The sequence below is a fragment of the Pocillopora verrucosa genome, chromosome 2 (genome assembly GCF_036669915.1).
Source record: "Pocillopora verrucosa isolate sample1 chromosome 2, ASM3666991v2, whole genome shotgun sequence".
In the NCBI taxonomy this organism is placed as follows: Eukaryota; Metazoa; Cnidaria; class Anthozoa; order Scleractinia; family Pocilloporidae; genus Pocillopora; species Pocillopora verrucosa.
Window position 1 is genome coordinate 18218248 of NC_089313.1, and position 27731 is coordinate 18245978.

The 27731-nt window shown below is 37.8% G+C and overlaps 3 protein-coding genes across 4 annotated transcripts; 2 read left to right on the plus strand and 1 right to left on the minus strand.

Moving 5' to 3' along the window:
• The first annotated feature begins 619 nt into the window (after positions 1–619).
• LOC131790696 (inositol polyphosphate 5-phosphatase K-like) lies at positions 620–11402 on the plus strand. 2 transcript variants are annotated; one of them, XM_059107947.2, is made up of 13 exons: positions 620–759; positions 1919–2029; positions 2597–2705; positions 3290–3406; positions 5024–5143; positions 5748–5815; positions 6065–6173; positions 6775–6887; positions 7185–7341; positions 7658–7732; positions 8054–8122; positions 8740–8922; positions 9406–11402. In XM_059107947.2, the coding sequence occupies exons 1-13, from the start codon at positions 749–751 to the stop codon at positions 9475–9477; spliced, it is 1314 nt and encodes a 437-aa protein (XP_058963930.1). In that variant the 5' UTR covers positions 620–748; the 3' UTR covers positions 9478–11402. The 2 variants fall into 2 exon arrangements, with proteins under 2 accessions (XP_058963930.1, XP_058963931.1); XM_059107948.2 differs by having other exon boundaries at positions 5024–5131.
• An 8539-nt stretch (positions 11403–19941) lies between these two features.
• On the minus strand, positions 19942–23055 carry LOC131790668 (uncharacterized). Its single transcript, XM_059107902.2, has 5 exons — positions 22908–23055; positions 22080–22204; positions 21196–21226; positions 20517–20544; positions 19942–20222 (listed from the first exon to the last, which is right to left on the minus strand). Exons 1-5 carry the CDS (start codon positions 22934–22936, stop codon positions 19974–19976), a joined length of 462 nt encoding a protein of 153 aa, XP_058963885.2. The 5' UTR covers positions 22937–23055; the 3' UTR covers positions 19942–19973.
• Positions 23056–23384: 329 nt separating this feature from the next.
• Positions 23385–27694, plus strand: LOC131790530 (uncharacterized). Its single transcript, XM_059107739.2, has 4 exons — positions 23385–24119; positions 24782–25082; positions 25913–26284; positions 26771–27694. The coding sequence occupies exons 1-4, from the start codon at positions 24048–24050 to the stop codon at positions 27049–27051; spliced, it is 1026 nt and encodes a 341-aa protein (XP_058963722.2). The 5' UTR covers positions 23385–24047; the 3' UTR covers positions 27052–27694.
• Positions 27695–27731: the final 37 nt, after the last annotated feature.

Genomic DNA, 27731 nt, shown 5'->3' on the forward strand with positions numbered 1-27731 from the left:
CTCTAACAATATTCTGCTCTATTTCTGCCTCTAGTCCTTTTGGCTGCTTAGGGAGGCACAGCATGTATGTCCAAGTGTCTTCCCCTTCCTCAGATGCTAGTCCTATCCCAGTACTTGTGTTTGGGACATCTCATGCAAGGCACTCATACATCTCAAAGGATCTAAACTTTAATTTCAAAGAGAAAACACCATCCTTTTGCCTAGCTCTCAGTTTGTGAAGACATAGAAAAATTGTGTGATTCCTAGAAAATTGCACTGCTTTTTCTGTTTGTAGCCTTTATTTGAGAGACTATATTCAGCCTGAATGTAGCATTATAAAACTGTGATGTTGAAACATTTCTTCCTCCCTTTAAGCCAGCTCCTTTATTTCTTTCCACTATCAAACATAACAAGCTACTCATGGTTAATGTGGAACTTATCATCTTCAAGGTAGACTCCAGAATTTTCAAAACTGTTCCAGGTATTTTTTTGTGTGGCTCCTTGGGGGTTTAGAGGAGAGATGTGCAACTCTTAGCTGTGTCAGTGGCAAACTAAAATTTTGTTATTTCGGTACCAGTCTGCTGCGAACTTTACATCGTCCCAGCTCTATTCGACCAGCGGTTACTGCCATGAGAATAAACATCTGCAGCTGTTTTCATCCTTGAGCGAAGCTTAGTGATTTTTCGAGAACCTGCAAGTTTTCTACCCGCAGTTGTACCTGTAGTGGTCCGCTGGGAAACATTAAGGTCCCTCTTTCTGTACAATCGATATGAGTTTGAGGTAAATAACCACTTTTGTTTTCGATGGAAGTTAGTTTTCGTGGCGTCTTTGACGTGGCGATGATTGACTGTGTGGCTAGTTCAAGTGATAAAAACTGCTTTTACTGTAATAGCTTTCTTTCTGAATGCGATAGTTCAGATCTAAATTTACGAAAACAACTGACTTTTGAAGTCAGGGGCGTATATAGTCCTAGAAAATGGTTCAAAGATCGAATGTTAAAAGTCTCAAATGGGTGACTTTGAAAATGAAAACCGGAATGTATTGGTAATATATATATGTATTTAGATACTTGTTATGTATGTTCTGATGGAAAAGGCGCTCCGTTTTGCGCCTAGTTTTAAGAAATGCGCAGTGTTGCACTAAAGAGGTGGAAGTACGCGCGACTTCGTTTACACTCATCATCACCCGAGTCGTACTCTGTTATTGGCAGTATACTCTTTTCGTTTGGCTCTTCTGCGGCGGGGCTTTCAATCTTTAATTTTTACACGAAGGAAGGGTAGACGGACTTGCTTTTAACTAGTAAGACTACTCTGTAAATCCGTATAGAGTTTTGCGTGCAGAAAAATCGTTCGGTATAGAATTAAAAATTTTCTAATGTAATTAGTTTTTACTGATGTTGGATATAAGTTGCAAGGAACAATATTGGAAGAAGTCGACATCGATAAATTGTAAATACTACTGGAAAAAACCTGTCTTTTCCTCTCATAACCGTGTCTAATAGCAGTTGAGGTGTCCTTTTATAGCTTGATAACAGAGTAATTTTTGATCTATAGTCAAAAGTGACACTCAAGCTCTGCAGGTGATACACAAGCTCTGATATCTAACTCTGATTTCCCACATTATTTTACTTCATTTTCCATGGTTGTGTTTTCTGATGCACCAGGCCACTTCTTACAGTGCAATCTGACCAAAGAAAAATAATGCAAATTAACAGTGAACAAAATTGATAAATATTTTAATATCTGAATGCACATTTTCTGCCACTCTGTCAAAATTAAATTTCTCACTCTGTTCTCTGTCAGCAAACAAACTTTTGCTGCATTCAGAAAAACCTGAAAAGAACACTTTATACTACTTGCAAATCCTATAAGCAATTCATGCTGACAAGACATTTATAATTTTTGATAGATGTGTTGGTCATAATTTTTATCCTCTGTAGAGTTCATGTGTGTACATGGAATGTCAAGGTAACACAACCACCAGATGAAGACTTCAGATCACTTTTGCACCTTGACAATGAAGAACAACTTCCTGATATTGTTGCCGTGGGGTATGTATTCTCTCACTTAAACAAAGAAGTGTTTTTTATGATATCTCTTTGCTTTACTTTATGTATTTGATACATGCCACACTATTTATATCAATAGTTTCCAAAAGATAAGTGAAATTAAAATGGAAATAGTAAATGAGGAATGGAAATAAGGTGAACAATGATAGTTTTCTATTAGTAGTGTTGTCTAATATCTGAGGTGTTTTTTGTAGTATGGTCAACGTAATAACTTGTGGCACATTAGATCCAATTTGTGCGTGTAAAATAAATCCTTCTTTCAAAAATACTCATTATCTGGCTAACATCAGTATTAGTCCAAGTAAAGTTTCTAGTAAACAAATATATGTGGGTCAAGGCAAGCCACTAAAGGCTGAGATGAAGAGTGAAGCTGGTAATTCCCCTCTTAATAGAATTATTTGATTGGTTGATAAGATTAATTTGTTTGAATATTGGATGATTTGTCATCAAAACAGTTTGATCATTTCCGTTATGAATGTGCACATATTAGTTCAGATAACCTTGGTTTATTCTTAAGCTTTTAATTAATATCATTGTATTGACTTGTAGTTTGCAGGAGGTTGATGCTAAACCACAGTCATTATTAATTGAATACATAAAGGAAAATTCCTGGGTAAAGATCCTTCAAGCCTACCTTGGGGCATATGGCTTGGTTAAGGTATATAGCCATGATTATGTTTTTTTTTGCTTTTTGATTTTGTTTTTTTTTTTCAGATACATAAAGGATATTAGGCCAAGCTGTAATGATACTATTTTTTTTCTCTGGAATGATGAAAACAATAATGTTTTAAACAAGTATTGTGACTTGGTAAAATGCTTTCCTTACTACCCAAAAATAAAATTCCTATCTTCAAGCCACCACCATCCTTTTGATCAAGTAAAAAAAAAAAGACAAACTAAGGTATTCAATACTACAACACTTTGTTCTTCTTGATGAAATAAGTAAGCAAGAGATTGAAAGGAAGAAATAGGCAGCAAAGATACATTTACAAAGAGAATAACACATGGGCACATGTACATGTAGACATGGAATTTCTCTTTGAGTGTGCATCCTGGTATCTCACGAGTATGTGTGGAAAGCAAGTAAGATGTTGAGTTGAATGTAAGTAATGGGGAATTCCTACTTCTTTAGATTAACATGTAAAGCACCAAAATTAAGACTTACAAAATCAATGTTGGGATTTTAAGGTTTCACTGAGTTTTTTATGTGAAAAGGTTAATTTAGTGTACTTCTCATTGCAGCTCAAATCAATCCGCATGCTTGGAATGGTACACCTTGTAGCTGTTCACACCAAGCATCTTCCATATGTGCGTGAAATTAGACCTGGTTACTGCAAAACAGCACTTCTTGGCCTCCTGGTAAAGAGGATAGTTTTTATGTGTAATTAACCCTTTCATTCCCAAGATCTCATTGATAATTCTCCTTACTGTCTGCCATACAATTCTTATGATGTTTACTCAGAGAATTTGGTATTGGATCAACTAATAATCCCATAATGTATATTTTCCTTTATTCTCATCACCTACTTGCACGATATTGTATTAATAATGTAAGGAGAACTTCTTGTCTTGGTCACTTGTGTGAGTGAAAGGGTTAAATCTCATTGTAGTTACATAAAGGTAAAGGTCAAGCATATAAGTCTCTTGCTAAATTGATATCTAAACACATCCTTATTCCCATAGCAACCAGAAATATATGCTACTCCTTTTGTTTGTTAAGTATCCCTGAAGATGTGATGGTACCCATTTTTGAGTGATTTTACGAAAAAAAATAACTGTCTGTTAACTCGTAGAGTATGTTGCTTCTACCAATCAAATTACTGCATTAGGGTATGTATCTCACACCAATCAGATTGCTGCATTAGGGTATATATCTCTTACTGATCAGATTTCTTCATTCGGCTATGTATCTTGCACCAATCATATCACAGCATTTGGATATCGTGCACCAATTACAGTGCTTGGGTATTGTTTTCTTGTAAATGATGTCATGGAATCAGGGGGCTGTGCTCAAAGAGTGGCAAATGACCACAAATTTTTTTGCTTATGTAATAAGTGTCATGATTGTGGCCTTTGCAAGAGCTTTGTCAAGTGAGGTTGAGATTTTTGGAATATGAAAGGTTTGCAGTTATTTTTTTGTGTTCCTTTTCTTACGTGGAACTTATGCTACTGATAGTGAATTTTCCAGGCATTCTCCCATTTTTGACTTTTCCAGGAGTAAAAGTGATTTTAGCTACCTTGAAATTAACCCAATTGGGTTTTAATTCCTTGTAGACAACCTGAAATTTATCATGTATTTCACACACAGAGGGCAAAGTCCAGATAGGTAACAACCAATCAAGGAGCCCTCTTTGAAATATTATCCTTTCCTCTTGCTCAGTGTATCTTCCCTTATACAAGAACACAATATGTTTCAGTTTATTGTAGAGGAAACAATTTCAGTCTGCTTTTTGCAGTAAAATTATGTGGAATTATATTTTTGAGGCAACCAACTAAATAATTTTGATTTTCTTTTTGTTAGGAACAGCTGTAAGGGTAGTCTCTTTTGCAACCTTTATTTGGTCTTGTCACACAATGGCTCTCTCTCCAATGGGGAATAGAAGTTGTTGTGTGATGAGAACAAACAATGACTGTGAAGGAGACTACAGTAAGTGTGGCACCGTTGTATTTTATTTTTGCTCAGAAGTAATTAGACAGTAGAGACAATAGACCACAAAATACCTGTGTGAGTGTAGATAAATTATGTTTTTATCTTCCTGTTGACTTGAAGTAACAGGATATTTTGGTTCTTTTGAAAGTTATGAAAACATCAGGAACACAAAGGGTCCAGTCTCAACTTACCCAGCTAAAGAAGTAACTCTTGCATGCTATGCATGCCTATGTTTACTCCTGAGTGGAAAGAAGCTCTTCTTACTCAGAATAACCAAGTTGTACTGTGAACCCATAAGCTTTTTTTCATGTAATTTACTCTTTTAGGGAACCAAAGGAGCAGTGTCATTAAGGTTTACTCTTTATGGACAAAGCTTCTGCTTCATCAACAGTCATTTCTCTGCTCACGCTGACTATGAAGAACAAAGGAATCTGGTAGTACATCCAGTATGTTTGTCTGCACTTAATAATATGATATAATTCAAGTTAATAATAAAAGGCACATCATTATACACGATACTGAGCTTTCATAGACTTACTTTTCATACAGTTACATGTTCATGTACAGCTTGCACTATAAGAATTTGCACCTCAGATTAAAGTTGTCATATTATTTGGCTACTTCCTGCTTGTCAGATAATAAAGAGAGTGTGATGGTGGCCCTGAGAAAATACAGAATGGAGGAACTGTCTCAAACTCCTTGCTTTTGCACTCTGTGATACTCTCAGATCCCATTTAATGAAACAAGTAGTAGGTTATTTGCATAACTAAGGTAGCATTACCTTCACAGGTCATCTTCAGCTTTTGAATTTCAGAGATTGCAAACTTGCAAATTCACCTACATGCACACTGTGGAGCAATTTCAGTGACCTGGGCCCAGTTGTATAAGAGGCAGATAATGCTATCCAACAGATAAATTGCTATCTGGTGGATAAGTTATAGCTAAACATATGGTGTTATCTACAAGATAGAGTTTTATTTGTTTTCCAACCTTTGAACAACCAGGGCCTGATGTTTTGATAATAAGTTTTTTTATTATCTATTAATTCAGGAATATGGGAGCATTAGTCAACATTTGCTATTTGCAAATTGTACACCTCAAAAAGCAATGGAACACAGGTACTATATCAAAATCCACATTCTATACATTTCAACTTGTTGTTGCAATTATTTTTGTTGCCAATGTTAGTAGTGTTGGGTATAGTGGTTATGGTGGACTGACACTAGTACTAGCTATTGGTGATCTGCAATGATGATGATGATAATGAAAATCTTGTTGTTCTTAATGAGGATGATGAGGATGATGTTGCCGTATATGATAATGATGATGATGACGATAGAACCACTTTTTCTTTTTCTGTCTTTCAGCTATGTATTCTGGCTAGGGGATCTCAACTACAGAATTAATGAAACCATTGACAACATCAGAGGGCTCTGTGCAAAAAATGATTACCCTGCACTATGGAAGCATGACCAGGTAGAGTAGAGTATTGTTTCACTTTTGTGTATTTTTTTTTATGGTCTATGGACATTGGCAGGAATTTATAGTTGGGTTGTCTTATACTATTTTATTTTGTTATCTTACACTATTTTATATGGTTATTTTGTTTTATGATAAATTGCCTTTTTATTACAATTGAAAGTCACTTTCACCCAAGGATCCTTCCCACCCCTAATCCTCATTTAACCCTTAGCTCCCATGAGTGACCAAGACAGAATTTCTCCTTACAATATCAATACACTATCGAGCAGACAATTGATGAGAAAAAAGAAAAATATCAATTAGGGAATTAACAGTTGATCCAATGCCAAATTCTCCAAACTAACATCACAAGAAATGGCAGACAATAAGGAGAATAACAAATGAAGTCGTCCTCCCCAACCCCCGCCCCCCCCCCCTCCTCCAACCCCTCCTCTCTCGTGTTATGGTGTCGAGAAGAAGGAACACTCTGAGAAAAAGGATTTTGTTACGTGTCGTTTTTTTTTACCATGGCGCTTTAAGTCTACAAGTTATTCACACAAGTAGAAATAAAACCTTATTGGATAGCGTTATTTTTATGGCTTTTTTCTATCCCCAGCTCTTACAAGGTCAGAAAGACGGCAAATGTTTTGAAAAGTTCCAAGAAGGAGAGCTTACCTTTCCACCTACTTACAAGTACAACCCTGGAACAGATCAGTGGGACACAGAAAGGTAGGTCACATGAAGCTACTCATGGAGTGCTTTTGGTTGGAGAACCAAAGCCTAAGAATTCGCAATGACCAATCAGATCAAAGATGGAGAACATCAAGAGCCATTGAGACCTCATATGATAGACATACAAATGACCTGAAGCCTGGGTTAGTTTGCGTCTGATTGGTTGAGGAGGTGGCACTATTTTTCTAAACAAATAACAGAGCGTAGTTAAGTAGAGGCAGTAATGTTCTTTCCTGGACCACTTTTGACTCTCAGTTGAAAACTGCTCTTAAATCTGTTGTGATCCCGTTGCAGTGGAAAGTACCGCAAACCCGCCTGGACTGACCGAGTATTGTGGCTCGAATCTGAGGAGAGGAAAAACACTGTTACACTGGAGAGTTACGTTTCTTATCAGTCCTATCAAACAAGTGATCACAGACCTGTTGGAGCCTCGCTTGCCTTGAATCTTAATGTGAGTGGCTGCATATGAATGATATTAGAGCGCTGTGTGATATCGAAACTAATCGCAGGAGCCAATCAGGAAAAAGCATAGCGATACCAATGGCCTATCATTGCCCGTCATTAAACACACCCGGCTTAGAGCGCTGGAAAACAGGGTGACAAAGGGCTCGTCTATATTTATTTGCATCTGATTGATTGAGAAAATAGTGCGATTTTCTAAACCAGTCGCAAGTTGCGATGAATTCAAACCAGTGCAGTCCCGGGTTGCATTTGAATCTCAAATGAAATTACGCTATCGCTGTGTTATTTCGTTTGCTTTCGCACAGGACTCGATCTCTTCAATGGAGGATCCTATCTCGTGGAAGTTGGATCTCATGAGTCTTCCCTGGTATGGCAATGAGGTTGGTATTTGCTAAATAAATCATGCCAAAACCAAAGAACTGTGAGAGGTAGTGGTCCACATATAATGGGTGGCCGCGCTCCAGATCCAGAAGACTGGATCTTATGAGTAACAAGGGCCAGTCATATATGCAGACTTCAGCTGAGCTTTAAACGAAAATTGAAAAAAAGCCTTGCATTTTAGCGTACGCCGAAACTCTGAATTTATGCTTTGTGTATGTTGCGTGCCTGTCACGTGTATGCTACAAAAAAATGAGGTCAACAATTGAAACATCATATTGCGTCCTTTTTTTTTGTATTTTTGTTTTTTTTTTTCCTCGTAGGATGGTTTGTGTGTATACGTGGTGAAGAACTACAAGACGTACAGCTGGGATTGGATTGGTCTCTACAGGGTTTGTACATATTTTATCGTTTATAGGCCTTTCCAAAAATATCATCCTGTTTTAAACCTTCATTCTTTGTGCTGATGGTTTTGTTGGTAACAGTAGAAGAGGTTTATGATCTTTATGTGATGATTTAATATGAGTTTTAAAAGCGATAAAATGACCTTTAGATCTCGGCCTTTCCTCTTCTTGACACTACATACAACTGATTATAATCGTCGAAGCAAGTGATCTTCGCTGACTTTGCTGGAAGTTGAAGTTCTTTGCGGCTTTAACCTGAGTTCGTAATGAAATCCATGTCGCCAGTAGACGCATTTAATTGCAAGAGCACTGCAAACTGGCTCGGTGAGAAGTTGCTCAGCTCTCAAACACCGAAAAGGGTTATTTCGCTCACAGTAGTTTTCTTTTGCGGGCTGTACTGTTTCTTACGCCTTTGATGATCCTCCACAATCGCTGAATTTTTTTGATAAGTAAGTGGCAAATCGTGAAGCGAAGTACGAAATGAAAAAATTACTTTCTAAGTTGATCGGTAAGGTTGGGTGTAGATAGCGACGATATTAAAGTAATCGACTCCGTCTTTACTGAATAACAATGCAACTAATTGCTTCGAAAATTGTTCGTCGTAGGTTGGTTTTCAACATGTCTTTGATTACGAAATGTATGAGTGGGCCGTGGGGGACGGGGACGAGTACGGCGAGAACGGCTGCGCGGTGTTGTTCGACTGTCTGCCAGAGGAGGCTGGCCATTACGTCATGTGTTACTATAGCTACAAGTTGGACTGCATTATTTCCGTCAGTGAACCATTTGAGGTTAGACCCAATACTTACTTCACTTTGTAATTACGTTCTCACAACGTTGCAAACATTTGTAGGCAAAGTAGGTGAAGGTAACTGATTGGATTTAGCTTTAGGGCGCAATTTAAATTAAATTGATGTTTTTTTAATGAGAATTGTATGGGCAACTTGTCTGGCTTATTACTGACTCCAGCGGCCCTCCCACTTACTGGAAGGCAAATTTTAATTTTTCATTCTTGAAACTTGAATGGTTGATGTGCAATGCCGTTGCGAGGTAGGTTGCAAGAGACGTTTTCCTGACTATGTTTCCCCGCTTAACTCCAAAAGAGACGGGTGAATTCGAAGGGCAATTCGACGTCTCCAGTGGTTTCTTTGGGGGAGGAGCCTGGGCTGCGATATTAGTTGAACAGCGGTTGGATATGGATCCCTAGCGCTCGATAGCTTCACTTTTACTTCAGACTACTTCCTCTCATTAGCAAATTCTCTAATCTTCTCCAGATTCTTCCACCCCGAGATGAAGACAAGGATCCAGTTGAGGTTCAAGTCGAGCAGCCCACTGAGGATGTGTAAGCAACAAGGATGACAACAGCTTTTGCCAGACGCTGCACCGCTTCACAAACCGCACGAATGAGGAGATACTTTATGTAAATATTTTAGCACGGTACCTGAGCATATTTTTCCTAGCTGCCATTTTGAATGATGGGCGCTTTGCGTAACCTTGTCAGTGACGTGTCCTTGTTAATCGTATGGTGCGTTTAATGAGAAAAGAGAATCCAGAACTAGCTTCATGTAAGACTATGGAATCCTATATTAAGCTAGCACTGGCCTGAGACCCTTAATTGTCTTTCCATATATACTGTAAAATAAATCTTCGCTCACCGGACAACCTCTATCAAGTTAACGTGGACACCTAAAAAAAGGCTTTTGTAAAACGCTATTGTTACGTGTGGTGAGCGACAGCTGATGAGAGATTTGTGTTTCATTTTTAATGTATTGCAAAGAAGGACAGCATTCTTTACTTTTTAACACAATTCTTTTCGTAAGTAAGGGTTACTTTTTTTCCCTCTGCTGTTCAATGTCTAACTTTCTCAAAATTTCTGCCATAATTGTTTGTACTATGTTTATCTTCTTTCTGATAAAGAATTTGTCGTGAAGTAGAGCGAAGGGTATCTCTATGAGCACGGCAGAAGTTGCCGGGGAAGTCTCGGGATCTCGGAAAGTGTTCGCAAGCAGTCAGCCCTGAACTTTGTTTGGCTCTAGACTTCGCTAGGACTGTCCGATTTCGACTCCGTGATTCAAAATGGCAGTGATCGAGAGTAGATCGAAGGAAAATTTTTTAGTTAGTTTAACTTAGTTTTATTAACGAGTCCTTTGTCTATACACAGTTTTTTTTATTTATTATAACTTAAGCATCAAGGTCGTTATCTAATATAATGGATATCTGGAAACTTTTATGAAGATTTTACTAAAGTTATCGGCAACAGTTTTTTCGATCCCAGTGCTTTTATCCAAGGCTGATTTTAAAATAATCGGTTAATTTAGATTATAACTCATTACATAGGCGAACCCGATGAACATGCACATCACCACATGCTTGATTTAGTTTTGCTTCCAATTGGTGGGGAACGGAATGATTTTAAATTGCTCACAGTAGGTAAAAGAGGCCCAATCTTCTGTCGAGTGTCGTTAAACGAAACCCCAAATAATAACCACAGCCAATTGTGGCAAAGCTGGATATAGTAAGGAGTCTTTAAGAAGTTTGGGAACTGAAAGTAAATGCTGTACAATGCGAGTAACTTAGTCAACGATTAGCTTTTATTTTGTATCTGATTGATTGATGAAGCGATACGAATCCTTTAACAGAATCCTATAACAGAGCGTGTGAGAGTTACACCAGCCTACTCCGGATTACCATCGACACTCAACTGAAATTGCCTTACATTAGGCTAATAGTGAAATAATCCCTTGCTTCTCTTAACCTTCTTTAAAATTCAAGCCACGAAAGTCACTTTTGTATTTTAGCGTACGTACTGCGAGCATCCATTAGACTATGTAACTCAGCAGGAAATCGATAGGCGGTTGAGCCCATCAAAGAAATTTGTCAGAGAGCATTTCGATGGATTGTCGAAAAACAAACATTGAAGCAATCTCATCAGCCAATGAGCGCTCAAAGTAAAACAGGGCAACTGCCTTAAGCACTGGTAACTTCAGTATGATTGGTTGAGGGGAGAGGTTAGGAAAGAACCATGTAATCCTTGCTATCAGTCGACTTTTATTTACAAATTGCTCTGAATGAAGATGAAACGAAGTATATCCCGTAATGCTGTTTAAGGTTGCACAAAGTAACATTAGTTTTGAAACAAATCCGATGGACAAATCATTTAGTGGTAAATATGAAACAAATCGTTAATAAAGTAGGTGAATATTTTAACATTATACTAAGTTAATATATGTGAAATCGACTCTGTTTAAGCTACGAAAATAAATATCAAAGCAGTGAAAGATTATTAGTCCTTTTATTCCGTTGATTGTGCGAAAATCTTTTAATTCACTTCCTAGTAGATGACTGGAATCTTCGAGATAGTGGCTTGTTTTTCCCCTGTTACGGTATAATCTTACCGACAGAAAAACGCTGCAATTTCACAAGCTAAACTACTTTATTAAACGGCGAGTAATGTTCTTAATAAGGAGCTAATCTTAGAGGTAATACAATACTTTATCGTTAATAAAGTAATTAAGCCCATAAAGTCTATATCCCAGCTCACCACCGACACAATCTCACTGCTGTCTCTAAAGTCTCCTGAAACGAGCAATCTTCCGCAGTAACTCTCTCTCGGTATGGCTTTCACTCCTAATACATAAGCGAGTCTATATGTATAAATATATTCACAAAGTGTTCCGGAACATTTCAGACGCTTACACAAGAACTATTTTAGTAATATTTCTTAATAAATACGATGAAATGTTCTGAAAGGTACGCAAGTGAGCATGACTTAGCAGTCTGGAAATTTCTGGAAGATTACATTTACAACAATTACTCATGACACCTCCCTCTCTTCTTACCCTCTCACTCAAAGGAGTGATCAACAAATAACTTCTCCACACAACATCAATACATTGTCTTGCAAACAGATGATGAGAATCAACATGCACTTATTGTTCTCATTACCTCTCTGGTTGATATTGTATTGATACCGTAAGGAGATTTTTTGTCTTGGTCACTCATGGGAGTTAAAGGGTTAATGAATTATTTCCAAGAATTCTTTTATCTCTACAATGGCCATCTTTCATGCCCTCAAAAACTGGTGAGTTGTCGCTCTCCTATACACAGTGCGGTCTACGACGGTGCGTAGCTGCTAAGCTATTAGCATTTTCCATAGTTAATGGGCTTATTCTATTTTGCGAAACGAAACGAAACCAAGGGAGATATAACGAAACTAAAGGAATAATGCAGATATATTTTGTACTAGGGTAAAGATAGCTTTCACAAGGATTTTGGAGTAATCGTCTACTGATAAGAAGGATTTTTGTTAATTTCACAAATAGTAATTTTAGAAGAGTTACTATTTCGCGAAATCGACTATTTTCTCCCTGCGGTGACAACGTGACCTCTTTCATGTCACAAAAGTATATTTAAACATTAAAAATTAGTATATCACCAAAAATTTTGGCCCCCCTCTTATTTCTTAAACCGTATTACAATATATCTCGCAAAACAGTAATTTTAGGAAAGATGCTATTTTATGAAATGGATTATTGGTCTTAAATTCCTACTTTGCGAAATGATTAAAAATCCTTCTTGTTAATTAACGATTACTCCAAAATCCTTGTTAAATTTAAGTTATCTTTACCTTATATTAAAAAATTTATCTGCATTATTCCTTCAGTTTTGTTATACCTCGCCTGGTTTCGTTTCGTTTTGTTTCGAAAAATAGTGTAATCCCCATTAATGAGGATCCCAATGGGGTTAACCGTTAGCCGTAAAACGGCCAAAATATTTAGCCGTTAGACGTAAAAATTGACAAATTTTAACCGTTAGTCGTAAAAAAAGTTAACCGTAAAAAATATCTCTGGTGGAAACAATGGAAAGGTGTTAACCGTTAGCCGAAAATTGGCCAAAATTTTAACCGATAGCCGTAAAAGCCATCACCCCATTGAGACCCTCATTAATGCAGATAATTTCACGGGTAATTAACGTGCAAAATAAAAAAAGGCGGCTTTTTACGGCCGGATTCCGACAAAGTTAAGTGTCATGTGTATATATATGTTGAGCTTAAAAAAAAAGCTTCTGTTTAAAAAGATCATGAGACAGAAAGTTTTAAAGGCAGAACTTTAGCTTCATTTCATTGAAACGGCTGTTTGGCAAAGGTCATGGCGGTCAGCAGTTAGTTTAGTCTTCGAGCCTCGATCCCAGATTGGTGTGAGATCGAGTTTCAAATCAGGACCAATCATAAAGTCGCATCCTTTCTCGGAAAACGACTATCCGACGGATTTCCTAGAATTGTTGTTCAAGTTAACTTTTAACGCAGTTGCTGTCTGTAGGGAATCTTTCGGAAAAAAAACCAGAAGGAGAAAGACCTGTGTTGTTATTTTGTTCTTCTTTCTTTGGAGGTAAGTGAAGAGCATTTCTTCTCTGTCGGGCGTTGACAAGACAAGAATTCTGCCAAAGATGAGATGCAATTAGCTTGTTTGTTCGTCATCCAGCCTAGGTGTTTTGGTCACGATGAAAGAAAAAACAGTCCTAGCGATGGACGAAGTAACATTTAAAGGTTTAAATAAGATACTGTTTGGCTTTTCCGTCTACTCTGTACATATCCTGGGGTTAGAAAGAAGCTTTGAATGATTGCCGACGGTAGCTCCTCGAAGACAGCAGCAGTACAGTAGATCAAGAATTAGGCTGAAAATTTTCCCAAAACTTGTCTTCGGGAAACATTTAAACCCTTCATTTTGAAACTGTGCATTTATCCAACTTTGGAGTTAAATGTAAATATGATTATTTTGAGCAATATTCATTTTAAAAACATTTGCATAGCTGGTGGTGTGTCGAGAACAACCTGTTTGAGCTTTATGTTTCAGTATGTATTCGTTTCATTAGAAATTTTTGGATTTTACTTATTAGAACTTAAAGAGATGTTTAGACTCTTATCAGGCAATTTAAAGTTCTGTGGTACACTGATTAGGTGCCGAGGCTTCAATTATATTTTATTTATTTATTTGGGGACAAAAATGAAACAAATTCAGGCCCAGTTCGGACGTCGTGCTTCCGCCGTGCCGAACTTAATTCAGGAATTAAGTTTATTGACCTGAAATTGTTGTGTTCGTCGATGATCTATTTCCATTCGTTTATCCTGTTTTCGTTTTTTAGGTTCTACACTGCAATACTTTTAAAACCAGAGTGATCGAATAGTTCTTTCTCAAACTGTAAACAAGCAACATGAAAGCTTTAACAGTTGAATTATATTTCGTAATCGTAACTCGTAATCGAATAAATTCGTCAGGTCTAAGTATCATTTGAGTTTCTGCATTGCAAAATTAACACTCAAGAATAATCATGGTTGACATAAATAGTCTATTAATTTCCCTTCTATATTCGGTATAATCGCGTGATTCATACTTGCTGTTCATTCGATTCCTCAGCGGCAAACGGTGACTCAAGGTCATGTTCATTTAAGGCTGGACCAGCGCTAATGACTGGATAAATTAGGATTAGGAAAACGTACCACCCTATTTATCGGATAGAAATTTATGCATTCGAACAACCAGAGCAAGGTGTACAGCTGAAATGATGTGCCAGACATCTCATTTTGCTTGGTCATTAACTTTCAGTAAAATGGCGTCTGTTGTAAAGTATATCGTCATGTTGGCCATGTTTATCCAGATTGCCCAGTCGGGTCCACTGGCGTATGGAATCTGCCAGACTGGATGTAACACACTCTGGGTAGCCTGTGTATCTGCTGCTGGTGGTGTGGCAGGTGTTTCCACAGGAGGCGCAGCAGTCCCAGCTGCTATTCTGGCATGTAATGCTGCCCAGGGTACCTGTATGGTTGCGTGTATCGCTGCTGGTGCTGCACCTACACTTTAGTTATCGGAGAGGGATTGAGATTTTTTTTATTTTCCTAAAAAAGATTATTTTGCGTTTGGTATTAGCATAGCTTATTATGTCTTCTGGAACATTGTTCTAACATAAGGCTGTAGAAAATACTATTAATGTTAAGAGGGGATTATTTTAAGTAGAGTTTCCTGAATCAGAGCAATTTAAAGTAACACATGTACGAAATTGATGATGATGATGTAAACCAAAGTTAGACAAGTATTGTATGTCGCTTTGATGTTTCAGTGTAACTTGCTAATTAAACAACTGGAAGCTGTTAAGAGCGCATTTTTTTTATCACCGCGTGGGAGGTGGCACATGATCGGAAAAATCACTATCCTCATATTTCGCTCAGAGATACCTTTGGGTAAGTCTATAAACGTGGTATAATTTTTTTGTTCAGAGCTGTTTTTATTTTCTAGAAAATCACCAAACACTGTATCGAGCCCCAACCGCCATAAAATGGCCGAAATGAAGTCGACGTGTAGGGCAACAAAACCTTTATTCCTCAAAAGCGCAAAAGAAAGCAAGTCTTTCTGAATTTTACTTATTTATATACGAGGTATTAAAAAATGATTTGAATCTAATAACGGGCTTGTTGACATAACTATGAATTATTGGCGAATATTTGAAAATAGCCAAAATTTGATTGATTAAAAATTACATTTTGGAGCAGTTTTTCAATAAAAATTTTTCCAACTCGGTATAACTCGGAATCACTTGAGATGAGCATTTTTACAAAGTGGAAAGAATGTTCTTTCCATGGATATAAAAATTAATCTGGGGCTCTTAATTACTGCGAAGAAGTAGCCCGGTCTATTTCGTGCAAATCGCAATGCCGCCATGTAAACAACCGCAGATAATCCAATTAGGCTTTTTATTATCGAAGCCATAATTCCAACAAAATCTTATTGCTTTGACCTATACTAGATTGTAAACTGGATTTCTTAAGCTCACCTGGCGAAAAACACCTTTCTAAGATTGGTTCCTTGCCTCAATCTTGTTATAAAGAGACTTGACAACAGCTTCGATAGTACAGCACTACAGGCGGTGTATACCAAATCACAGTGAAAACATCTCACGTAGGTTCCTGCCGGAAACGTCGTATTGCTGGACACTTATAACCATATTTCAGCTTGGAACACTCACCTTTTACAAGTCTTCCTTTCAAAACAAGAATGGAAGTTTGTTTTTTAAAGAACGAGCCAGAGCATCCTGACAGATGAAATGAATCATTGACGTTCGTTTTTTGCGATGGTGTCACGCAATAACATGTCACTCGAAAGGAGGCTCGGTTACCAATATACTTATTTTCTTTCCTTCTTATCCCCTATTTTTTATTTCCGGGAAAAAGTTTTAAATCCAGAATTTAAAATTACCGTTGTTTGCATTTTTTAAGCGCGATACCACTCATGCGTCACCCTGCACTGCTAAATGAATTAGGTATATGTTACTACAGCATAGAGGAAATTTCACTGCAATAATTTTTATCGACGTAAAAAAATGTGTTATCCTATTTTGTAAATTGTGACGGCTTGCAGGGTAGACAGGTGCGGGAGTGGAAAAATTAAATTGGGAGTAGCTTTCTAAAATACTCAGCGCTAAAAAAATAAATTAGATTAGGCACAGTTTCTAACCATATAATGAGCGTCGCGCCATAAATTTTCCAAAGCAAACTAAAATGGTGTTTTCGTTTGGCCGCCGATTTTTTTAAGAGGTGAGCGTACCAAATGGAAATCAATTGCTCCTTTCAAAGATTAGTTGGGGGATGCTGCTCCCAAGATAAGCGAAGTCGAGTTGCAGGAAAAGCTTCTCTTATGGTCCCTCTGCGCTTATGTGAGAAAGACATCTCAGCACACAAACAGGCTGTGGGCGTGAATGATGTTGAATCGGAAGTCGATCTCATTTTAGCACGGGCATCGATATTCACGTTGCCTTCCAATATTTCGGACATGACTATCTGCCCAGCCCATCGCTCCTCTTTGGGCATTGGATGGCGAAGAGGCTCGCAACGGTGCCGTGTTCCATCCGAATTATCGAGGCATGTCAAGGAAGGGAAATCACGAAAGGGTGACCGTGGTATAAACAAAGCGCTTTCGAAGGCAATCCTTCGACGCACGGGAATATTCCTCCCTGTTGGGTCTGGTAAGTCTTTGTAATGTTGTTAATTTACAATAGGACGCTATGACAAACAGGACAAGAAGTTACTAGTAAAAACAAAATTGGCACATTTAAATTAGTACTACCACTGAAGCACACATTTAACCAGCCATTTCATTTTGTAGCGTGAGCTAGTTTAATCAAATTATTTTTTATCAGTGTGTTTTCTTTTTTTTGTTAACTTCTTGTCGCCAAAAACAAATACACCTCTTTCCTTATCTCACCATGCGGCCTGGGACCGAGATATTTATTGGTCAGGGGCTCAGGGCCACTCACTACACCGCAAAACCGCTCTTAGGGAAGAGTGATAGATTTAGGGGACGTTGTTGCGTTGTTGGTGCGAGGGGACGGGCAGGTGATTTGAAAAGCGAAAGGGAGGGTAGGATTAAAAAACTGTTTTTGTCTCTGTCAATAGACCATTTTACAGTTCTGTGATATTTAACCAGGCCTCTGTATGATACGCATGTATAGTCAGTACCAGGGGGTGACTAAATTTACGAAAACGTCAAAGAGTAGTTTTTCAGAATGGCACTGATTCAAAACACTCAAAAGAGATCTACAGCGTTTTTTAAGTGAATTCGCGCAGGTTTTTGTTTAAAACATAACACTGACTAAGAAATAAATATTAGTTGGCCCTGCACTCGGTACAGCGATGTCTGCAGACGAATGCCTGTCTGGGTGTCCTGTGCACGTTTAGCGTGATTGCGTGACAAACATGAGTGATGACACACGACCTCGTTGGTGAACATCGTTGTGCCATTTGGGGAGCCAAACGTTTCTTAACTGAAACTGTAAGCAATCAAAGCATCTTGGTTTATCGTGCAAAAAAGACTTTTGTATATACTGGAGTTGTATGGAAGCAGAAATAAGTCAAGAGTTGCGATGGTCTGCGATGATTTATGAACAGTTTCGAGTATTGTAAATGGTCAAGCCGGACGTTGTAAACACTTTTCAAGTGAACATGGCGATTTGAAACAAAAATAATGAAAACATCACTCCTTAATCACTGGTTTCAGAAGGTAAGGGTAACATATTGAGTTTCTGATAAAGCACAGCTCAAAGCGGTATGATTTGCAGAAATTATGGCTTCGATAATAAAAGAATAATTGGATTATCTGCGGTTATTTACACGGCGGCGTTGCGATTTGCACGAAATAGATCGGGCTATTTCTTCGCAGTAATTAAGAGCCCCAAATTAATTTTTATATCCTTGAAAAGAACATCGTTTCCAATTTTCAGAAATGCTCATCTCAAGTGATTCCGAGTTATACCGAGTTGGAAAAATTTTTATTGAAAAACTGCTCCAAAATGAAATTTTTAATCAATCAAATTTTGGCGATTTTCAAATATTCGCCAATAATTCATAGTTATGTCAATAATCCCGTTATTAGATTGAAATCATTTTTTAATACCTCGTATACAAATAGATAATATTCGGAAAGACTTGCTTTCTTTTGCGCTTTTGAAGAATAACGTTTTTGTTGCCCTACTCGTCGGCTTCATTTCGGCCACTGTTATGGCAGTTGGGTCTCGATACAGTGTTTGGTGATTTTCTAGAAAATAAAAACAGCTCTGAACAAAAAAATTATACCACGTTTATAGACTTACCCTAAGGTATCTTTGAGCGAAGTATGAAGGTAGGGCTTTTTCTAGGCATGTGCCACATTTTTTTGATTTCACGCGGTCTCCAGAAAAATTCTCTCTTAAATGATAAAATTACAATTATAGTTAATCTACAATATCGTAAGGGTTTCCTGTATTGGTGTTGGAAAGAAAAGGAATGGAAATATTGTATTATTTTAAGTCATTTAATGTAAATTACAAAAAGGGCAGGTTGATTACTTCGTACTCCTTCTTGGTGGTCTTATCTTAAAGGTTGAGTTTGATCACGTTCTTCTTGTGTGTTTGGCCACGTTCTACTAGTGAGTTTAATCACGTTTTCTTCGTTGTGATCGTGAGGTTGACATGGAACTCGTGATAAGCCATGTTCTTAAATAAGTTAATTTGTTAGTCTAGGAAAAGTAAATCTTCCTGGTAATAGGTCGCGTTCGACGCCTTCGTGTTCCCAGAGGTAATTTAAGTGTAAACAGGTGATACCCCTCATGTTTCGCAACCAAAAGCAATTTGGGGGCGGCACTTGTGAGCGCCTTTCTTCTTTAACTCTTGTGACCAAGATGTTGTTATGTAACAATCTTTAAAGGTGATTTTCTCTTAAGATGCACTTTCAGGTATAAATAATACTCTGAACCAAGGTTATTTGTAATTTTTATATTGTCGATCTCGTTTCTGTTCTGGCCGATCTCAACCGTAAAGATATGAAAATTAAGGTAGAAATGGATTTTGTAACTGCGTAAACAACCCTAAGGTGCATACTCAGTGTGTGGGAACTAAAATACGTAGTCAAGCGTGATTCGCTAGTTGAGACGGTACGATGACGACACAAGAAGATTGACGGCTTAGAAATGTCATCCGCAGTGTCAACTTTATAAGCAGAGATTTAGTTTTCCCTGTTATATTGGAGTTAGTCACCGTTGTAAGAACTTGAGAAGAAAAGAAATTAAAGAAGAATCAACCAAACCAACAACGAGTGTTAGAGAATTTACTTCTAACAAAGCTTTTTTAATATCATTTTATTTTACGCACAAGTGGATATGGGGACGTTTCCTTGGCTGATGGTGATTTTCATTTGGCCTACAAACTCTTATAAGAATAGTTTTAACACAGCTCGAACAACCTAATAAACATTCGTTTGGAAACATATCAAATGCAGTGGACTGGTCACATTTTCAAATGTAACAAACTTCATTTTTTTTATTCATTTGGTGTTCAAAGCACTCTTCCTGGCCTTTTGTTCGTATACCACTTTGTTCTTATTGTACATCTCAAGCAGTGTGTGATCAGCGGCGTTCGCCAACTCAGGACGAATGAGAAGAGCGAATACTCCACTCAAAACATCTTGAACACATCGGGTTGGTAACCAGCTCTCTTCGGTGAGAAATCCCAGGCACACGTGACCACTCGACGGGCTAACATTCACGTGATATATCGGAGACAGAAAACGAACCTGAGGTTAGAAAACAAAATGGCTGTCACGTATTTAGAACAACAAAGAACCGCTTTCCGATGATTACGTCAAATTTGATATCCTCGAATTCTTGACACTTTCCCTATACAAAAACATGAAAACTACGAAAGGAGCAAGTTGAATTCAGCGAATTTTGTATAAACCGTTAGGGCATATTTTCGACAATTGAATTTAGATATCAACAAAATATTTATCTATTCCAGACAATTTTTCTTCATTTAACACCATTTATACTGATAAAGAAAGCGTTTAAGAATGTTCAGAATTACTTACCGACGGAGGTCCAAGAGGATAATTTTCACTGGGCAATGGTCAAATCATCAGTCAAGGATACTAAGTTGGTGAAATGTCTTAATCGGGACCCCTTGTCTTGGCTTAAGCCATTGAATTTGACTCAACCACATTCACGGTTGCGAATTCGTTGAAACACTACTACGAAAAAACGTCTTCTAAATTGTGGTTGATAAATTAAACACTAACATCTCATGATTGCTTTAAGTTATTAGGGTGTGGTTTTCTACCCTAAACAACTGTCAGGACCGTCTTATAGGTAAATGGACTTGTGAATACTCATAGAAGATCGAAAAAGAGAGATTTCACAGAATGGTTGGAGGAAAAGTTGCTGCATTTCGCGAATTGCGTTTTTTTTGCAGTTCAAAAAGCCACATAGACTCATCTGGCTTTGTCATATGTTAATAGAATGAAAATGGTCGGTTTCCCTACTTTACCTATCTTGAAGAGACGTCGGGTTTTGGGGGCGTTTTTTGAACGCTTTTGCCAAGAGAACTTATGATCTCGTTCACCTATCCTCTCAATAAATTTTATGTTAAATGCGAGAGAAAAATCTCAAGTTTTTGGCTGCATGGTGTTTGTCAGATACAAGGTCCGCTTAATTCAGTTTTTTTCTTTTTGCTCAACACGTTGCATTTAAGAAATAAGCTAGTGAGGATACGGTAAATAAACTTGAACTTTAAACAGTCCTCCTGAAAATTAAAGACAAAAAACATGTTGTTAATATTAAGAAGGTTTAAGAGAAGCATGAAAAAATCTAACATGCTTACCAAATGAACAAGGGTCTAACCTGACTGATATAATATTTTGAAAATAATATGAGATTGAGTTGATTTTGCTTCACTTCGATCTGTGATTGGTCTAATTAAATCCAAAATCAGCCTCCAGTGTCCAAATCTAAATTCCGCCAGTAGTGTCCAAATTAGAAACCTCGCGCCAGCCTCCCAGCCAATCAGATGGAAAACTAAAAGTAATCTCGCCTTGGTTGCTCCCGTTATGACCAGTTACAGCCCTTACTTTGCACTGCCAGAGTTCTTTTTGGCTAGGTTCTTTGGCCCAGATTGACCGTCGTTATCCCTCGGGTTTCGACTGGTTTTAGGACACCAGATCGACAAGTGCTCTATCCCAGCTCGTCAGATGCAGATAAGCTTAGTCTATGAGCTTCTGGAGGAGTTTGGTAGGCGATATCTGATAATTATCGATAGAGTGACGTTAATATGATCAAAACAGCAAGTCAGGACAAAATAAGATGTCACAAGTAATCAATGAGAAATAGAGATCAAGAAAAATTCCTGAGATGCATGAGCTACTAAGTTTCGATTTCGATCAGTTTTGCCTCTGATTGGTAGAGAAGGTGGCTTTCTTTCGACCATTCACAGAGCTCAGTAAAGCAAACGAAAGCAAAAGTAATGCTCTACAGCATTTCTTTCCGGATAATTACTTTGAGTTAAATTTAAATCTCAACTTGAAATCAATTCGTAATAAGAAATGAAACGGAAATTTTTAAATCGAGGATAAGTCAGTTGTAGTTAGGTGGTCAGTTACCATCATAATAGGAGTCTTTAGGTCCCGGAACAACAGCCTCCCATAGCTGGAGACTGTCAGATGGAAGTGTCACTTCGATTCCATGAGGCTTCGTGGACTGCAGTTGCTTTAGCTCCTTCTGCACCCTATTTTACAGATGATAATTTTAGCTCCCCAAAGTAGTTTTTATTAATTTATTACGATGTATTAAAATGTTTAACAGCTGAGTTTCTTCTACGAGAGCTAACTATTAAGACGAATTAAATAAATATTTAATCGCCTGCGTATTCAATTCGACTTTAAGACTTAGAAAATGAAAGAATGCCAAGAGAAACTTATAGGAATGTTCATTGACTCAAACGAATAAGGAGACAGTTATCAACATTCTACTAGTGAATGGCTTTCTTTCTGCCTCGCGGAGACCGCACATGCTAAGGCTTTTCGGGTTGGTAAATGCCGCTGGGCAAGAGAAGTCTAAACCTTTCATGAAGAAACAGAACCTCTTACGATACTTACACCTACCCTTCCCTCCCCCCACCAGAAAGCTTTCTTCCTTCTCTCGACTCAGCGAAATGTTTTGGAAAGTCACGCGACTCTTACTGTAAATAATCATATTTGAGGACGATTGTAAAAGAGTGACTCGCCAAGAGTACTCAGTGCACTCTAGTTATTCTGTGGTGCCTTAATTAAGCGTTACAGACGCAAAGATCTAGTTTGCTTCGCATATGTAAATCGTACATTTTCATATTGGAGCAATGGAAGCACCTTGCGTTATTTCATTTTATCTGAAATTTTCAAATCAATCTCTTTAACTAAATGACTAAATACTAGATGTAGTGAACTTCTTACCTTGAAACGAAATCTCTTCTTAAGCTCATTGTAAGTGTTCGAAAGTCCTGCCTTATCGCTACAAAACGCCGTAGAATATTAATGGTTCGATGGAGCTGCTAGGGAAATTTCCTTCTTATTGTTTGAAAGGACAAAGTCTGTTTTGTTTTCAGGGAAATTCCCTTTGCTCACAGTCACGCGGGGGGGGGGGGGGGTTCAGTACTCTCGCAGGCATATTCCTTCTTAACATAGTATGATTTTTTGCGTATTTCGTCAGGAAAGAGTACTCCACATTCAATACACTAAAAGCTGTTTCAGCTTGATCGCAACAATTCGTAAAATATTTGCCCTTAATAGCAACGTCAAATTCAGCTTTCCATGCGGTGTTTCCTCCCCCTGATCAGATCGAGACAAACAAAATTCTTGCGTTGTTACGGATTAGCAAAGAGGTCATTACCATAATAGGAGCGACAGAAACCCTTTCTTTGTTCAAGTAGCTGAGTTTCGGTGTTTCCACGGAAAATTTGTGGTTTTTTTTCTTTAAGACCTGACAAGTCGTTGTGTGACTTTCCCAAAGGTAACATTGAAAGAATTTAGATGAATTAGTCGTGAACACGAGCCGAAGCAGCGTTTTGTTTTCGGAATTTCGAACTTTTTTTTCCGAGAAAACCTTCAGTCACCATTTGAATAATTATTCAGGGACTTTCCCTCAAAATGATGTCACTAGTTTCAGTTTCATATCGGGTCGACGTAGAACTCTGAGGTGAGTTGGTGGAGTGGAGTGTCCAATCCAAAGGTAACATTGAAAGAATTTAGATGAATTTGTCGTGAACACGAGCCGAAGCAGCGTTTTGTTTTCGGAATTTCGAATTTTTTTTTTCCGAGAAAACCTTCAGTCACCGTTTGAATAATTATTCAGGGACTTTCCCTCGAAATGATGTCACTAGTTTCAGTTTCATATCGGGTCGACGCAGAACTCTGCGGTGACTTGGTGGAGTGGACGGACTCGGTATTAATCCGTTGTTAGTGAGCCAAAAAAGGTACGATCAAAGATTGCCTGTGGCTCAATTCAACCCTGCATTTTCCAAGCTTAAGTTGCCGCAGGAAATTTTGTGTACTTCTGCGGAAATTATTTTCCCCTTCAACCGCATCCACATAAGAATGGGGCCGAAAATCATTCAAGTGTTTGTGAACGGTTTACAAGGAGAGACAACCACCATTAACATTGAAGAGGTACATCTTTTAGCTTAATATCTTTTTTGTAGTCAGTCGAAACAAACAAATTTAGAAATATCAGCGAACTTCATTCTAACTATTCATCATATGCCCTCTGGCGAGTGAAATCTTGCTCGAACGGCGGGGACGTCATCCTCGTTCCCAGAGTGCTCTTCCTTCGAGGCAGAATGGCAGTCGTCACGTTTGTAACGCTCTCTTTCTGTCACGTATGAGCGATAAGAGGTTATGAAGTCGGCATTTCCTCTTCAGATAATGTGTTCCCATAAATGGTGTAGTTTTATACAAATTTTTATTTTATTTTATTATCAAAAGACAATACGAGTCCGTTCTATTTTTTTTTTGTAAATAGGTTTTTTTTTCTTATTCTTATGCAGCATTTTATCTTCTTCCCTTTTTATCTTTTTTTGTTGTTTTGAAATTTAAAAATCATTATTTTATTATTATTATTATTATTATGAGTATTACCACTACAATTTTCAGTATTATTATTATTATTATTATTATCATTATTATTATTGTTGTTGTCATGATTTTTATTGATAACGTTATTGTTATTATCATTTCCTTTGCTGTTTTTACTTAAGTTAAAATGATATCGCATTTTGAGTAAGTGAGGTAGCTAAATTGACACAGTCACAAGGCATCTTATTGTGTTTTAGGATGCCACGATTGCAAAATTATATGAATTGTTGAAAGAACGGAGTAGTATACCAGTTGATCAACAACGCTTGATATTCGGTGGAAAGGAAATCAGGATCAAAGATGAAAGGAATGAGCAGACTTACCTGTCAACGTACGGAATAGAAAAGCGTTCCACGTTGTTTCTTGTTTTACGTTTGCATGGTGGGTCTCAGAAAGTGCTAGATGATGATGTGGAACTTAGCGATGCCCCAGATATGATCACGTGGGATGACGATCCGGAAAACAAAAGAGCCAAGATGCCTTGCGGGCACGCTATCTGTAAGTTATTTGACCATTAACCGTTTCATCCCCCAAGATCTCGTTAGTATTTTTCTTTACTGTTTGCCATACAATTTTTATGATGCTAGTTTGGAGAATTTGGAATTGGATCAACTGATAATCTCCTAATTTATATTTATCGCTGTTCTTAGCACTAGAATTATTATTACAAACTCTGTCTTGGTCAGTCATGGGAGTTGGAGAGTTGAGCTTGTTTGTGATCAAATCCTGCGATTGCGATTTTCATTGTGTCGGCTTTTGATTGAATGAGCTGAAATATATCAGTTGATATAACTTTTAGAGGAAGATAACAAGAATATTTCTTTAAATTACCTTTGGGTTTTGGATGAAAACACCCCGAAAGTGACCGTAGAGTCGGAAAATCATTTACTACACAGAAATATGTTTAACTTGATGAAAAAAAGACTCTCATTCGAAAGATTCTTCGAGTTGGAAAAGGCTGGTTATGGCATATGAAATGGATGCAAACATGAGCCCATTGGGTAGCATTGCTATACTCATACCATTGCTAAATCATGTTCGGAAGTCGAACGAACATCATCAGCAATTTCGGGAAGTCGATAGGACACTTACGACAGTCAGGTGAAGTGAAAAGGGAAATTTCGTGCATAGCCTTTTTTTTGTCGATACATCATAGGTTCGAGACGATAAAGATGATTCCGATCAAAAAGCATTTGCAAAGTTCACCATGTTAAATGCTTTTCCAAACTCGAGTTTACTTTCAGATGACGAGTTTTTTAACTAACCAGAGTTAGATTATTAACGAGGTGCATGATGACACTTACTGTGGACTTTTATTGTTTTCAAAGCTCCAGAATCTCTGACCATGTACTGTCGCAGCATCCTTGATGCAGGTCGATCGCGATTTCTTTGTCCTTACATCAGCCAGGATACTCCGCCGGTGTACTGTGGCACAGAATGGGACTATGTAGTTGTTCGACGCTTGGCTGTTTTGACAGATTCAGAGAAAAAGGAGTTTGAGACCAAGATCTCCAAGAACCATCTGATCAGGGCCATGGGTATTCAAGAATGTCCTAGCTGCAAATCTTTAGTGGAACGAATCAACAAAAAAGATGTGCGATTGGCCTGCTCTTTTTGTAAAAAGAAACTTCATAAAGATTTCCAGTTCTGCTGGCATTGTTTGCATGAGTGGATCAATAGATCCAGCACAACAAAGTGTGGTAGGCATAGTTTAGGCTGTGAAACTCTCTTTTGTTGGAAGGAATAAAGAGAAACAATTCAAATCTTAGTTCACTAGCATGTATGCCTCCCTGGAATAAAAGGGATTGGGAAAGTCAGGACATTATTCTTTCACTCATAGTTCATGAAATATTGTGTTTAAGTTGTCTTGGATGTGGAGTCACATCCTAGGTTTAGTAAATGTGAACAAGTAATCCTCAACAAATCAGCCAGCTGGTGCGAAAACTGTCCTTAACCATGAGGCTCACCACCTTTATTGTGATCAGTTCAGTTTTCGACGCGTTAATGACGCATAGCCCACTTGGGTTTGTTTCGGTATATTACCACTCCGCTGCACGACGTTTTTCCTCTTCCTTTCTATTATTCTCTCTAATTTTGTTTGTTTGTTATTTTTCTTTTCAAAATCATATAACTTCGCTATGTTTGTATTGTTTAAACCAGACATTTCTATACCATTTATTTTCCAGGAAATGCGGTTTGTGCTGGAGAAGACAAACGTCTGAAGATTCTACGTAACTGCTCCAAGAAGGAAATTGTTGGAGTTGAAGGATGCCCCTACCTCCGTGCATGCATCTCATGCGGTATGCTGATTGAGCATGTGAAGGACTGTAAGCACATGACCTGTCGATGTGGCAAAGAATTTTGCTTCATCTGCTTAAAGCCCAAAGAGAGAAGCGGCTGGAAGTGTGGGAGATTTAACCAGGCCTGTGACGTAGCACCAGTACAGACCGCGATTCCCGGAGCTTAAACTTGTTGGTCAGTTGCAAAATGAATTGCGTTCACTGAACACCTGAAAATTTAGTCCGGGACTGTGGACTCTGATACCTTTGAAAAGCTCTGAAGATTTGCTTTAAGTATCTCGATAAATGGTCATATTATGTTATCTAACATTGTCGCTGTAACAGTGTTAGATAACATAATATGACCATTATAGTATGGCATTCCACTAGGATTTAAGAATACTTTGAGTCGCTTTTTACCGCTTGTAGCATGAAATCTAGAAAACGGCATTAGCATCTGTCCATAATTCCAGTCTTCCTGAGGCCTATGGTCCTTAAATCACATGTAAGAGATGGGAGAATCAAATTTTGTAGAGAGTGATGAACTTACAATTTTGGGTTGTTGTCCTTGAGTGTGCAATACTTGTAGCAATACCAGAATGAAACCGTTTACTACCAGAATGCATAAAGAATTTACTATCACAACTAATAATTAACTTGTACTGTGTGATAAGTGTTCAATTGAGAAGAATTATTTGCTCTTGTGACTAGATTTGGAACATTTGTTTACTCAGTTTTAGTTGAGTTCAGTTCAGCTCTAGATTTAAAGTTTATTGTTTGTTAAGTTTTTAACCTGAAATAAATTAATTGAGTGAGATGAGTTGGAAACAATGCTTCTACTTTAGAGCTGCTCCTCTATAACATTTGA

Excerpts from the sequence above, each read along its gene's own strand:
- LOC131790696 (XM_059107947.2), top strand. Across the intron at positions 8,123-8,739 it reads ATTGGATTGGTCTCTACAGG|GTTGGTTTTCAACATGTCTT; the intron begins GTTTGTACATAT and ends TGTTCGTCGTAG. Across the intron at positions 8,923-9,405 it reads CCGTCAGTGAACCATTTGAG|ATTCTTCCACCCCGAGATGA; the intron begins GTTAGACCCAAT and ends AATCTTCTCCAG.
- LOC131790668 (XM_059107902.2), bottom strand. The coding sequence starts at position 22,936 with ATGAGCTTAAGAAGAGATTTCGTTTCAAG. Across the intron at positions 21,227-22,079 it reads TAAAGACTCCTATTATGATG|GAGGACTGTTTAAAGTTCAA; the intron begins GTAACTGACCAC and ends TTTAATTTTCAG. Across the intron at positions 20,545-21,195 it reads AAAGTTCAAGTTTATTTACC|TGAAAATTATCCTCTTGGAC; the intron begins GTATCCTCACTA and ends ACCATTGCCCAG.
- LOC131790530 (XM_059107739.2), top strand. The coding sequence starts at position 24,048 with ATGGGGCCGAAAATCATTCAAGTGTTTGTGAACGGTTTACAAGGAGAG. Across the intron at positions 25,083-25,912 it reads GCCTTGCGGGCACGCTATCT|CTCCAGAATCTCTGACCATG; the intron begins GTAAGTTATTTG and ends TTGTTTTCAAAG. Across the intron at positions 26,285-26,770 it reads ATCCAGCACAACAAAGTGTG|GAAATGCGGTTTGTGCTGGA; the intron begins GTAGGCATAGTT and ends TTTATTTTCCAG.